This window comes from Propithecus coquereli, unplaced genomic scaffold, assembly GCF_000956105.1.
Source record: "Propithecus coquereli isolate 6110/MARCELLA unplaced genomic scaffold, Pcoq_1.0 Scaffold12, whole genome shotgun sequence".
Taxonomy (NCBI): Eukaryota; Metazoa; Chordata; class Mammalia; order Primates; family Indriidae; genus Propithecus; species Propithecus coquereli.
The window spans coordinates 11,764,010-11,776,510 of NW_012136080.1; the positions used below are offsets into that span (position 1 = coordinate 11,764,010).

A 12,501-nucleotide genomic window follows, 5' to 3' on the forward strand; every position below is an offset into this window, starting at 1 on the left:
AACAGTTAACATAGCTTGTGATTTATTTAACCTCTGATTCCCTCCACTAGAATGTAAGCTCTATGAGGGCAAGAAATTTTAATTTTGTCAACAGTGACTGGCACATGGCAGATGCTCGATAAATATTTGTTTAATTAATTAATTAGCCTGGGTCATATACAATACTAAGTTGGGAGGAAGAGAAAATAGATTTGGTAGCTGAATCAGGATCAAAATTATTTCGACTTGCTAGATTAATAGGCCAAATGTAATACCTCAGAGGTAAAGAGATACATGTAAATCCCCATAATCAAAACCAAAAGCCAACTCTGCAGACAAAAAAATGAGGAACATACCATGGGGAAACCTCAAGGTTATATTTGGCTGTGATTTCAGAATCGAACAGCAGGGACATGTCTTTGATCCAAATGCTAGTGGTCATATGAATAGATGTATAGTACACAGATCATGGTAGATATTAGCTTTACTATAATCTTACTGCTCAGACAATGAAGAGGAAATTTGTTCTTTCTCCAGGCCCCATGATTAAAGAGAATTTAGATAACACTATCCCCATTTGGAAAAGAGCCACCTTGGGTGGCATGTCCTGGTCATGGGAGAAATATTTGTAGTATCTGACCATTCTTTTCAGTAGGAATAACTCAAGGAAGATCAAACTAGTTTCTTTAGATATTTGACAAACCATTCTGTGGAACAGGGAGCATCCTATCTTACTTCAGTTGGCAGAACTGAGACGAGTGGGAAGAAGACGAATTTCAGATAAGGATAGAAAGATATGGAAATTGGTAAGAACTATCCCAGTATGGCACAGCAGTTCCTGGAGGCAGGGAGTCTTCCTGCCTAGGGCACAGCACGAGCTTGGCAGCAAATACTTGACAGGGAAATTGTAGAGGGATTCAGAACTGCATTGATTCAGATCCTCCACAGAGCAGACACCAAGATGGGATTAGATGTGCAAGAGGTCTACTGAGAAAATGGGATGGGAGCCAGGAGAGGCTGGGAGAGCCATTGGATCACAGTGAAGTTCTGACCCTGAGAAGGAGAGAGGGAAGGTAGGAGGACAGGAAACGAAGAGTCTTAGACTGCTGTGCTGTTATAAAGAGATGTTGGCAAGGCTAATGGGGAGTCTTTGAGCAAAAGTTGCCCATCAAAAGAGTCCCATATCTTGCAGGAAGGGGTGGCATCCCTGCTACTCTCGGTCATTGGCTGGGAGCAGCCTGTGGGGAGAGGGGCCTCTGTATGAATGTGGGGATGGATTTCAGAGGGCAGCAACCAGGCCACTAGTCAAGTACTCTCCAAGGAGTAGGAGCTCTGAGAGGCCCATTTTCATGGCCGCCACTAGGTCTCTAATGGGAATTGCACACCGACCTTCAGAGTCCCAGGGGACACTCTGGTTCTAAGGGCTCATCACAACACTTCTCACACTCCTCACTCTTTATGGCTTCCCTGGACTAGGAGCATCTTCCAGACAAGTGCTCTGCTTCTTCTTTCCAGGGTCTCACATAGTAGGTGCTCACTGAGAGCCCACGGAGTGGTGGAGAAGGCAGCAGCCCCTGCCCTTGTGACCTGGTAGCAGTGCTCTGTAATTCCAGGTCTTGGGGGGCGGGGAATCTGTTAGCTTAAATTGAGGATAGTAAATGTCACTCAGCCAGAGTCCCCAGAGAAAGCCTTGTAAAGTGGAGTTCAAGTGAGGAAATGACCTTCATCATTGCAGAAGTGCCAGGACTAAACGGAACAGCCCCTGAGCAGAGCGCAGACTGAAGCCTCATCCATTACCCACCTCTGCCCCGAGAAAGACAGCCCTCGTTTATTATTTCCAGACTGTTTTCACTTTACTTACACTGTGTAAGAAATGTCGAATTGGGAAGTAAATAACGTTATTTCTAAACAGAGATTTCTGAATCTACTTTACACATTTTGGAATTATTATCCTGTTTCCAAATGTTTGGGTTGTGTATCAATCATTTCCTCATTTGTATTTGTGAACTCCTTACTGCAAACATCCTCATTTGGAAAACTCTGACAGTACTTCTGTTGTTGGTCTGTGTTCATGTCTTCTTGAGAGATTTCTCCTATTTTCCTTTTGAAGTAGGGTGAAATCCTACATGCAGTGCCAGAAAGAGATGTTTGCTAGAATGTTCCTTCTTTCTGTTGCACAGTAATTCTGCACTGACCAGTTCTCTCTCGCTATCATCTCTTACCCCCAGGTTCTCTTCTCTGCAATGGCTCATCTGACTACTGCAAGACGAGGTTCCTTCAACACCTTCTGCTCAAACATATTCCATTTTTCCTCTTTTCCTTCTGTCTTTTTCCCTGATTCCTCCAGCCATCTCTTGTTTTGGCCAAGCCTTTCTCCTCCCTGCCCATGAAAATACCAAATCCGTTCCAGCCCCTGCCTATATATGCTCTCCTCTCCTAAATTACCAACTTTTATCTCCTCTGTTATCCAAACTCCATTCATTCTGCAAAACCCACAAGAAGTTCTGCAGGTCAAGTTCAGCTGATGAGAAAAAAAGGACAGAGTTCAAACCCAATGACATTTCTCTCCCTGCTTATCTCTGAAAGGTGGCACTTCTCCTATAATCAAGTGTCTGCTCAGCTGCACTGTCTCTTCCTCTCTCCACAGCCCCCTCCACTGTTCCCATCATGCACCAGGTCAGTGCCACCATGAGGAGCATCACCTTGTCATGGCCACAGCCGGAGCAGCCCAATGGCATCATCCTGGACTATGAGATCCGGTACTATGAGAAGGTGAGCCAGCTCTGCCCGAAGCTTGCAAGATCCAGGGCCAGCCACTGCTCCATGGGTGGTTGCTAGCTGTGGGAACAAGGATACAGCCTAGAGGAAATCCTGCGGGAGGGTGGACTCTGGTGATGGAGGCCAGAGTCTCCCTGGGAGAGTCCCCAGGTCTGTCCTAGCAACAGCCTCCAAAGCCCAGGCACTTTCTGTACCAACTCAGGAGACAACCTTCCAACGCACCACTCTGCTGTCTGGATAGTTCTGGCTGGTATGAGCAGGACCAGTCCCATTTGTCCAGTCATGTGCCTGCTATACTAATGCAAATACTACAAAACTGCCACATGTCCCTGAACTTTCAGAGGATTTCATGGTTTTGTAGATCTGTGGTTTGCAAAGTTTCTGACTATGTACCTCCAGTATAAGCTTTTTTAATTTATAAATTATGTGCACATATTATTATACTAATATATTTGTAGAGGTTAAAAACATGCAAATGAAAATTTTAAAGGAGGAGATAGAAATTAATAGAAATTTATGTATTATTTTCCTTGACTGCTCTTTAGCAGCTGCTGCTGGGGGCTATAGCAGGGCATGTGCTGCCAAGAAAAGGGAAATGGTGTATTGTGGAGTCGGTCCTGCTTGTCTGCAAGGAAAGTAGGGCCTCTCTCGTACCGTGGTGATTGCAGCATTTGCAAAAATCCCAGGAAAAAACAGTACTTTCTATAGTAACCCACCACATTATTTTTAAAATCACGAGATTCATTTTTTTGTTGTTGTTCTATGAGTTTTTATTGAGTATCTACTATCTGGTAGTATTCTAAGATATATTAGTTACGAAACAGACAAAATTTCCTGCCCTCAAGGGGCTTACTTTCCAACAGGGGAAGACAGACAATGAACAATAAAGGTAATAAACAAGAAAATCATATAATATGTTAGCAAATGAGCAGTGTAAAGGAAAAAGGAAAAAACAGCAGAGTAAATAATCAGGAGAGAAAGTCTTGTGAGAGGAGCAGTTTTCAGAGTTAAACAGAAGGGTAAAGATAGGCCTCTTGGAGAAGGTAAGGTCTGAGTAAAGACCTGAAGAAGGTATGATTCTCGCAAAGCAGCTATCTGGGGGAGGAAGGGTCAATGGCCTGTGCAAAGCCCCCGAGGCAGGGTCATGACTGGTGACTCCAGGAGCAGGAAGGGAACCAACATGACTGGAGTGCTGCAAGCAATAGGGAGGTAGTAGACAAGAGAGGTTGCCAGAGGAGGTCATCATGCTGGACCTCAAGAACTGGAGCACTTCTGCTGAGTGCAACAGGGCCATAGCAGGTTTAGGAGCATAGCAGGGACAAGATCTGACTTACATTTTGAAAGGATTATTCGGGCTGCTCCATTGAAAATAGGCCTGCTAGTTTTATAATCATCAATAAGGATGATGATGGCTTGAACCAGGGTGGAAGCAGAGGACTGCTCAAATGCAGTTGATTTCTGGATATATAAACTAAAGGCAGAGCCAAGAGGATTTCTAACAAGTTGGATTTCAGACGTGGGAAGGTTTTGGCCTGAACCTGACTAGAAGGATGTAGCCACAGTTGACTGAAAAGGGGATCACTGTGGTTAGAGCATATTTTGGGTGAGGGAAGGAACAGAAGTTTATGGCCAAGTAGAGCTGTGAGGTAGGCAGCAAGATGTGCACATCCAGAGTTCAGGAGAAGGGACCAGGGTGAAGATGTCCATGAGGGATTGTCAGTATGTAGATGGTATGGAAGCCCTGAGCCTGGGTGAGGTTGCCTCAAAGGTCAATGGAAATAAAAAGGGGATCAAGGACAGAGACCTGCAGCCCTGCAACAGGGAGACCACGTTCAACAGTGGGGCCCAACTGCTCTGGGCAGCAGAAGCCCTAGCTTCCGGTGCCCTCCATGGGTAGCCAGCCATGCAGCTGTGGCCAATTACTTAACTGCTCTAGGTCACAGCTTTCACATTTGTAAATGGTAGCAATTTTCCTCCCTGAAAGTGGAGGTCCAGATGGATCGCCAGTCTAGTCTGTGAGGAGGTTTGCCCTTCAGCCATTACAGCCGAACTTGCAAGCAAGGTGAGGTTAAGCAGCGCTCTATTCTACTTAGAGAATACAAGATTTTGTAAACGGTTGATTTAGATAATTCAGTGAATTGGGGGTAATGTAAACCATTTGGATTCATAAGCACCCGTTATAGCCAATCCACTTTGGATTTGGGGCCCTTACTTGCTAGAGATTTTTTGTCTGTTAATAAAGTAAATGTTGACTTTGTAACATGTTTTGGACCAATATGTTTGGGCCAATTGACCACATGGTTTCGTTTTGTCACTGAAGTTGACCAACGGTTCCACAGAGTACCACGTGTGGTCAGGATATGGTGTGACGTCAGTGTCATTAGCAAGGGTCTACCCAGTCCCTGCCTACACACACAGACATGTAGCCCTGTTGACATAGCAACTCATCTCAGAAAAATAATGATAATTTATCATCCCTAGTGTGCACCTACTGTGTGCCAGGGGCTTTATAAACATCTACTTTCCCCCTCACCCTCCATGGCGGTAAATGTTGGTATCATTGCTGTGGGTAAAGAAGTTTTTAAAAAAGGAAAACAAAAAAGTTTAAAAAAAAAGAAAAAGAAAACACTTGCCCAGACCACACAGTTAGGAAGCGAGCCCGGGGCCCTTCGCCCTGCAGCGTGGGTGGTGCTGGGAAGGGGCAGGATGTATGGAGACCACTTGCTCCTCCTTGTCTGCTGTGCCTGGGCAGTCACTTCTGTGACTTCTGTGGGCAGCTGAGCAGGGCTCAAGGGCTTAACGATGGGCCCAGGACTGAAGCCCTGGGGCTCAGGCCTGTGACCTTGGCTCCTTCCTCCCAAACTAGCCCAGGCTCCCCACTCTTTCTTTGCTTTACACCTGCGCCTCCTCCCTTGAAAAACTATAATTAACCTCAACTTAGGCTATGAAGGAAGCTTATTCTCCCATTTCAGACTACTTCCCTGCCCCTAGTAATTTATATTAATAATTAACAGACACATGTACACAGCAGCCCACTGTCTGAAGCAGCTTCCACACCTCAGTGAAGCATATTATTGTCCCCACTCCCGAGGATAGAATGCTTTCCACAGGAACACAGAAAGTTCTTTACCAAAGCATTGGTTACCATTTGGTATATTACTGTAGAACTCTCCTCCACTTGTATCGGGCTTAACTGTAATAAAATCCTTTACTTTGCCTTGACCATTTCTCCTATGACTAAAGAAAACGATATTAGCTCATGAGGGCATTTTGAAGCAATGATAATAACTCATCATATATGAAGTACGTATTATGTGCCAGATATACACAGATATATTAGCTCTGATCCTCAGAAGAACAAAAGAAACATGCTTGAAAACAGATATAACCAGTTCATAGATGATAGAACTAAGTCATAGGAAGGTTAAAGGACTTACCCATGACCACAAGGTCACAGCTAGGAAGTCATAGAACCCAAGTTATAGATGTTTGTATTATATTTCAGTGTTGGAAACTTCTGAGCTCGATACGAGAGTGGATGCAATCACCACTGATGCTAAGAATCTCAAAATTAGTGTGGCCTCTGAAATAAAAGATTGTATCGTCATATTAAGTCCAAATATTTGAAAAAAAAATGATCTGCCTATCTACTTCACTTGGTCGTGGAATCCTGGTCTTTAGAAGATGTCAACACAAACAGAATTCAGCCCAGTAGATAACATGGATTCAGCCCGAAGAAGCAAACCCCACCATTCCTCCATCCTGTGCCACCTCCTCTCCCTCAGGGATATGCCAGCCCCTTCATCTAAACCAGGAGTCAGCACACTTTTCTTGTAAAGGACCAGATAGTAAATAATTTTGGCTTGTGGTCCATACAGTCTCATCCCAACTACTATACTCAACTCTGCCTTTGTAGCAGGAAAGCAACCATAGGCAATATGTAAAGAGATGGGAGTGGCTGGGTTCTAATGGAACTTTATTTATAATAACAGGTCGCTGGCCTTGGGGGGCAGTTTTGCAACCCCTGAAGGCCTCCGTGGGTCTCCTCCTCCACATTATCCTTGGTTTGTGCTTGGGACAACTTTCAATTTCTCTGTGAATAGAATCAATGAGGCTTTTGCTTCCTCCACCAGCTCATTAATAGAGAGCTCAGATGCCATCGAGCTGATGGCACTCCCAGAGCCTCTCCCATGTCCATCTCCTTCCCCATTTTAATACGCTTTCATTCATCATTCTCTCTTGTTTACTGTCGTGTAGCACTTTTCACTCCCGGTGTCAGCACTTGTGGGCAAACCATGGGAGGAGCATCTACATCTGCTCTCAGCTGTCTTAATGATTAAGTGTTTAGACAGTTACTCGCTCTTCATAATAACTGTCTAGGCTAGCATGAGCTGGTTTAGGCCTTGGGAATTTCTACCTTTCAAATTTTAGGATCATTTTCTCATAGCAACTCTTTCAGACCTTGGCAATATCTTGTGCTCAATCGATTGGTTCGAATAACTGGACTGAAGCATGCTGAGCGCCCAGGCGGTGCAAGTACTGTGCTGCATGTCGGGGTGGGAATGGAGAAATAAGGGAGACATGGTCTCTGCCCTCCACAGCTGCATCCTCCATCCTCTATCTCCCACACACTTATAAAATCAGTCATAAGCAACCTTGCTTATGGCTCTCACACACTTGTCTGGAATTGATTTATGATTTTGTGGGGAATAAGAACTGATACTCATTTTAATCACTGAACTTCTTCAAGAATGTGCGGACTATAAAGTGATTATGGAGTAATGTGTAGTCCTCACAATCTAAATACCAATATATCAAAACACTTTTTTTTTTTCAGTAAAAGCTACCCAGTCATTGCTTCACATATTTCAAGCACAGCATGATTCCATCAGATTCCAGTAAAACCAGAGAATTCAGCCAGCTGCCTGGATTTGTGTAGCAATGGGACTTGATCCTATTTGCAAGATGATAAGGTGATTTTCATAGTTTCAGATCTCAGATCTTCAGTGTGTCAAAATAGTAATGACCAAAGTTCTAGATGACGTCCCTTCTCTAGTGGACAGCCTGCTTTCTGCTGAATCCCTTATTGCGGGTGGGGAGGATGCCCTTCTGTTGGAGGAGATCAAGTGGTGGGTGGGCAGTTCCCCAGGCAGTCTCCCCCAGGGGCCAATGGACATCCCTTCCATCAGAGCAAGCTGGTCTCAAATCTGTGGCCCCTTACGACTGCTTCCAAATCATCCCCACCCCTATGCCACCCACACTCCAGATATGCCAATTACTTTCAGGCTCCAAACCCCTCTGGGCCTTTATTTTGCATGTTTAATTCTGTTCTCACTCTCTGCACTCATCCACATGGCTGATTTCTTTCATCTTTCATACTCAGCTCCTGTCACCCTTCCCCTGGGCCCCTTTGGATTTCCTTCCACGTCTGGGCTGTGGCCCCACAATCCCCTGAGCTGCCCTCTGGCAAGTCCCTCAGCCAACACTGTAGTCATCTTACTTTTTCCAGTCCACCCCACGAGATGTTCTGTCCCCAGAGGAGAAGGACCGTGCCTTTGTACCCACAATCCCATGCGTAGCCACCAGACATGGTAGTGTGTCATAGATGCAACTGCCTGGCCCAATGAATGAATGAGCGAATGGAATGAGTGAATGAATACACATGAGGTCATCTTTGCCTTTGCAAAGTAGACTTTCACATATTTTAAAGGAATTTCTTATCATTGTACCACAGTCATTTGTCCTAACTCAACGCCCTGTTTCTTCTGTCTTTTGACTAAGGATGTGGTTTGCAAACCTCTTGTCATGCAGCTTTCCCCTCACTTGCTTCCATGCCTCTAGAACCATTGTGACTAGAACTCATCACAGTACCCCAGATATGCAGGAGTACTGGGGAGCTCCCTCTCAGTGACCCAAGCTCTTAATTTTCACTGAGGTTCCTGCAGCCAAAAAAAAGATATACTCTCAGGAAAATGATTACAGAGCAGGCTGGTGTATATGAATATGCTAAGACTGATGTGTAAGCTGGAAGGACAGCAGTGAAGAGACTCGGTGGGCCACAGCAGTGAGGGAGGCCTTCCTAGAGAGGGGCCCTTTGGCACAGAGGCCAAAGCAGCCTGGAGGGAGTAGAGGAGCCCTGGAGAGGCATTATAGACTGGGAAAACAGCCTAAGCAAAGGCCTGGTGGCCAGGGTGTCATCCCTGGATTTAGGGGGATGTGAGAGATTGAAATCATTTCATTGGAAATGCCTGTGAACTTAGATTTCGGAGTTTGTCTTTATATTATGATAGCTTTAGGGACCTTTTAAGAAAAGAATTGTGGCACTTGGTGGAGGTAAGGTGGATGGGAATATCAGGAAAGACGGGAGGCTGCAAAGGTCCAGGCGCAGATCATATGTTAAATAAGATCAACAGCACAAAGAGGAAGCCACCCTTTAAGGGAGCTCATGATAGGCAGAAGTCAGGATGAAAGACAAGCACCAACATGCTTACACCAGAGGACCCACATGTGCAGCTGGCAGGGGCTGTAGATGTCAGCACTCAAGGTGCTGTAGAGAATGACAGACTGGAGTGGGGCTGACCCCACTAGGTGGGGCATGAGGACACAGGGCCTGCTCGCCAGGGAGAAGGGGCATGCCCTCGCTGGGGCTGGGGGGGAGGAGCTGGGGGATGGGCACCCAGAGGGGCACCCAGACATAGGCCAGGGTGAAGGCAGAAGCAGGTGTGGGAGGTAGTCCAGAATGGCCTCAGCCTCTTCAGCAGAGTGGACACAAAGCCTTTGCCTAAGCACTTGAGGGAACTTAAGGAGTGATCTAGAACAGCCATTGCCAGAAGTGACCAGGGAGATCTTGAGTGGGGAGGGAAAACCCAACAGACAGCTCAGCAGAGACAAGACAAAGAGAGACAGGCAGGGAGTGGATGGACGATGCCCAGTTTGCTTCTGCTGAGATCAGAGGCTTGACAGGATTTTGCAAAGGTGGATGTGCTGTGTTCTTCCGCCCCCCACTGAACTCTGGGGGTGGAGGGCTAGAAAATGATACGAGCCCCCTTGCCAGGCCCTGGGAGCTCATCCATTTCCTCAGAGCTCTTCCTTCAGAGAGCAGCCTCCTCATAGTCCAGAGCTGACTCTGTATCCCTGTGGTCCAGGCTTCTTGTCCCCTTTCAGAGGGATGGCCTGGGGCTGGTGACAACTTCTAGCAAAACTGTAGGACCAAGAACTGATGGGGCCTGAGTACCGCAGGGTGGAGCGGCTGGGGGTGCAGCCCTCAGAAGCGGGCTGGTGACCCTTTTCCCTTGCTCTGTTTTAGGAACACAATGAGTTCAACTCCTCCATGGCCAGGAGCCAGACCAACACGGCACGGATTGACGGGCTGCGGCCTGGCATGGTGTATGTGGTGCAGGTGCGCGCGCGCACCGTGGCGGGCTATGGCAAGTTCAGCGGCAAGATGTGCTTCCAAACTCTGACGGATGGTAAGGGGTCAGGGACAGGAGCACAGGGCAGGCCTTGGGGTGGAGGCGGGGAGTAGCCCTGAAGATGCTGCACTCACAGCCCAAATGCCAACCTCCAGCTGAATTCCAGTGGAATTCCCTCAGAAGGGTTTGCCTCCCGGTAGGGCCATGGAAACTTGCTGTATTCACCAGGCAGGGCATCTCCCTGAAGTCTGGCCTGTTTCTCTCCCAACATCTGATTGGATTTGCTTTTGAAGGGTCTCTCACCACGTGTGGTCCTGCATTTGCACAGCAATGAGACCCACGCTTGTCTCACAGGGTTGGTGCCCCCTCCTGCCTCTTGTCCAGATCCAGATGCCTGTGCGGTTTCACCCTTGTGCACACTCCACTCCTTTGTGCTTGAGGTCTAGAAGCTGAGCTCACAGCCCAGTTGCACGAGCCTAAGTCTCTAGGAGGGAAACAGAGAGACAAACTTGGGGTGTGGCAGTCTCATGCACTCAAGATCTCAGAATATTTGAAGCGATTTCACATGGGACCCCCAGGAGGTCCTGCTCAGGTGTCTCCAGAGAGAATAACCAAGCTGTCCTCAAGGCCAGAACATCAGTCACCAAAAATACTTCTATCTTTGGGCTTTATTAGTTCTCCATTGTAACTATGTCCACCAGTCCTCTGAGACTATTCCCTTCAATAGTTCTGAAAATCTGACTTCCCTGTAGCTTTAGCATTGCATGTGGGTGTATCTTTCTGTGTCCACCACTCTCTCTCTTGGCTAGCCATTTGCCATAGTTTATGTATCTGCCTACCTACCTGTCTGCCTGTATTTATTATTCACTTAGGAACTATTTCCTGATAGTTTTCCAAATGGCAGTCTATTCCTAATTTTCCAAATTGAATGCTTTTCATTTTTCTTTCATAAGTTAAATTATATAGAAAACAGTCTGACCTTAACATAGCATTTTATTTTAGGCCAACACTCTTAGACTGGGTGTTCGATAGGGCTTGAGGTTTTATATTGACTCACATTATATATATATATATATATATATTTTTTTTTTTAAGACAGAGTCTCACTTTGTTGCCCGGGCTAGAGTGCCGTGGCGTCACATCATAACTCTCAGCAACCTCAAACTCCTGGGCTCAAGCAATCCTTCTGCCTCAGCCTCCCGAGTAGCTGGGACTACAGGCATGTGCCACCATGCCCGGCTAATTTTTTCTATATATTTTTAGCTGTCCAATTAATTTCTTTCTATTTTTGGTAGAGACGGGGTCTCGCTCTTGCTCAGGCTGGTCTCAAACTCCTGAGCTCAAACACTCCGCCCGCCTCGGCCTCCCAGAGTGCTAGGATTACAGGAGTAAGCCACCGCGCCTGGCCTCACATTATATTTTTAAACAATTTTAAAGTTAATTAGAAACATTTAAAAATCAAATGGTTTCTTGTACAAATAAGAATGTTCATTTTCTTGTGAAAAATTGTAAGAGAAGCCAACATGGGTAGGGGGCACTCTGGAGTGAGGACCCTGCCTTAGAGCTGAGAGGCAGCTGCCCTCCTGTGGTGCCCACCGTCTCCCAGAGATCCAAACCTGGGTGCTTTAGGGTGAACTGTCTGGCCCCTGAAGGATTGGAGTTTGCAACCTGTTTTGAGTTTATTTTAGGTCAGTTTTCTCTTGTATTTTGAGGATGTTGAGACGGGGTAGAAAGGTGAGCCAATTCATTCAGATTAATAATGCTGCTAGTATGAAGAGGATACAGACCGTCTTCTTTTCCCTTAAGGACTCTGTCCCCCTCTCTGCACCTCATTTACCGTCTAGATTTATAGGCACTTTGGCATCAGGAGGTACACAGGATTAAAAGCCCCAAACTCAAAATGCTCTTAGCACTGGTCTCTTGGCAATTCTGCTAGACAAATCAAGAAGTAACAAATTTCTCCCAAGAAGGCTATTCCTTTTACATTTGACAGTTAAGTTTTGCAAACCCAAGAGGGGCTGGATGTAAGTGAGTTCTGGTAAGTGGCCAAATTTGGGAGTATTTGTCTTAATGACTGAAGCTCACCCCTTGGTAGTGATTACGTTCACTGAGGCTGCAGGCCTGTCTGAAGGTTGATCAATGCCAGGGTCACTAGGGCCGGGGGGACCCTGTGAAATCCTGCCCAAGGTCGATGGCCATACTTTGGGCTGGTGACCTCCACATGGGACAGACCCACTAATGTCTTGGGCTGCTCTTAGCTACAGTGTGCTAACCTCTGTCTTAGCTGAACAATTTTTTTTAATACATTCATGTTTCATAGTGCTTTTTTTTT

General features: G+C 46.2%; 1 protein-coding gene across 1 annotated transcript in view; it reads left to right on the forward strand.

Annotated features, from left to right (window-relative positions):
* Window positions 1–12,501, forward strand: part of EPHB1 (EPH receptor B1) — a 414,960-nt gene that overhangs the window by 323,329 nt on the left and 79,130 nt on the right. Inside the window, exons 6-7 of the mRNA XM_012663531.1 lie at window positions 2,627–2,751; window positions 10,064–10,226. Of these exons, the coding sequence (XP_012518985.1) occupies window positions 2,627–2,751; window positions 10,064–10,226 (288 nt within the window). The remainder of the gene's footprint in view (window positions 1–2,626; window positions 2,752–10,063; window positions 10,227–12,501) is intronic.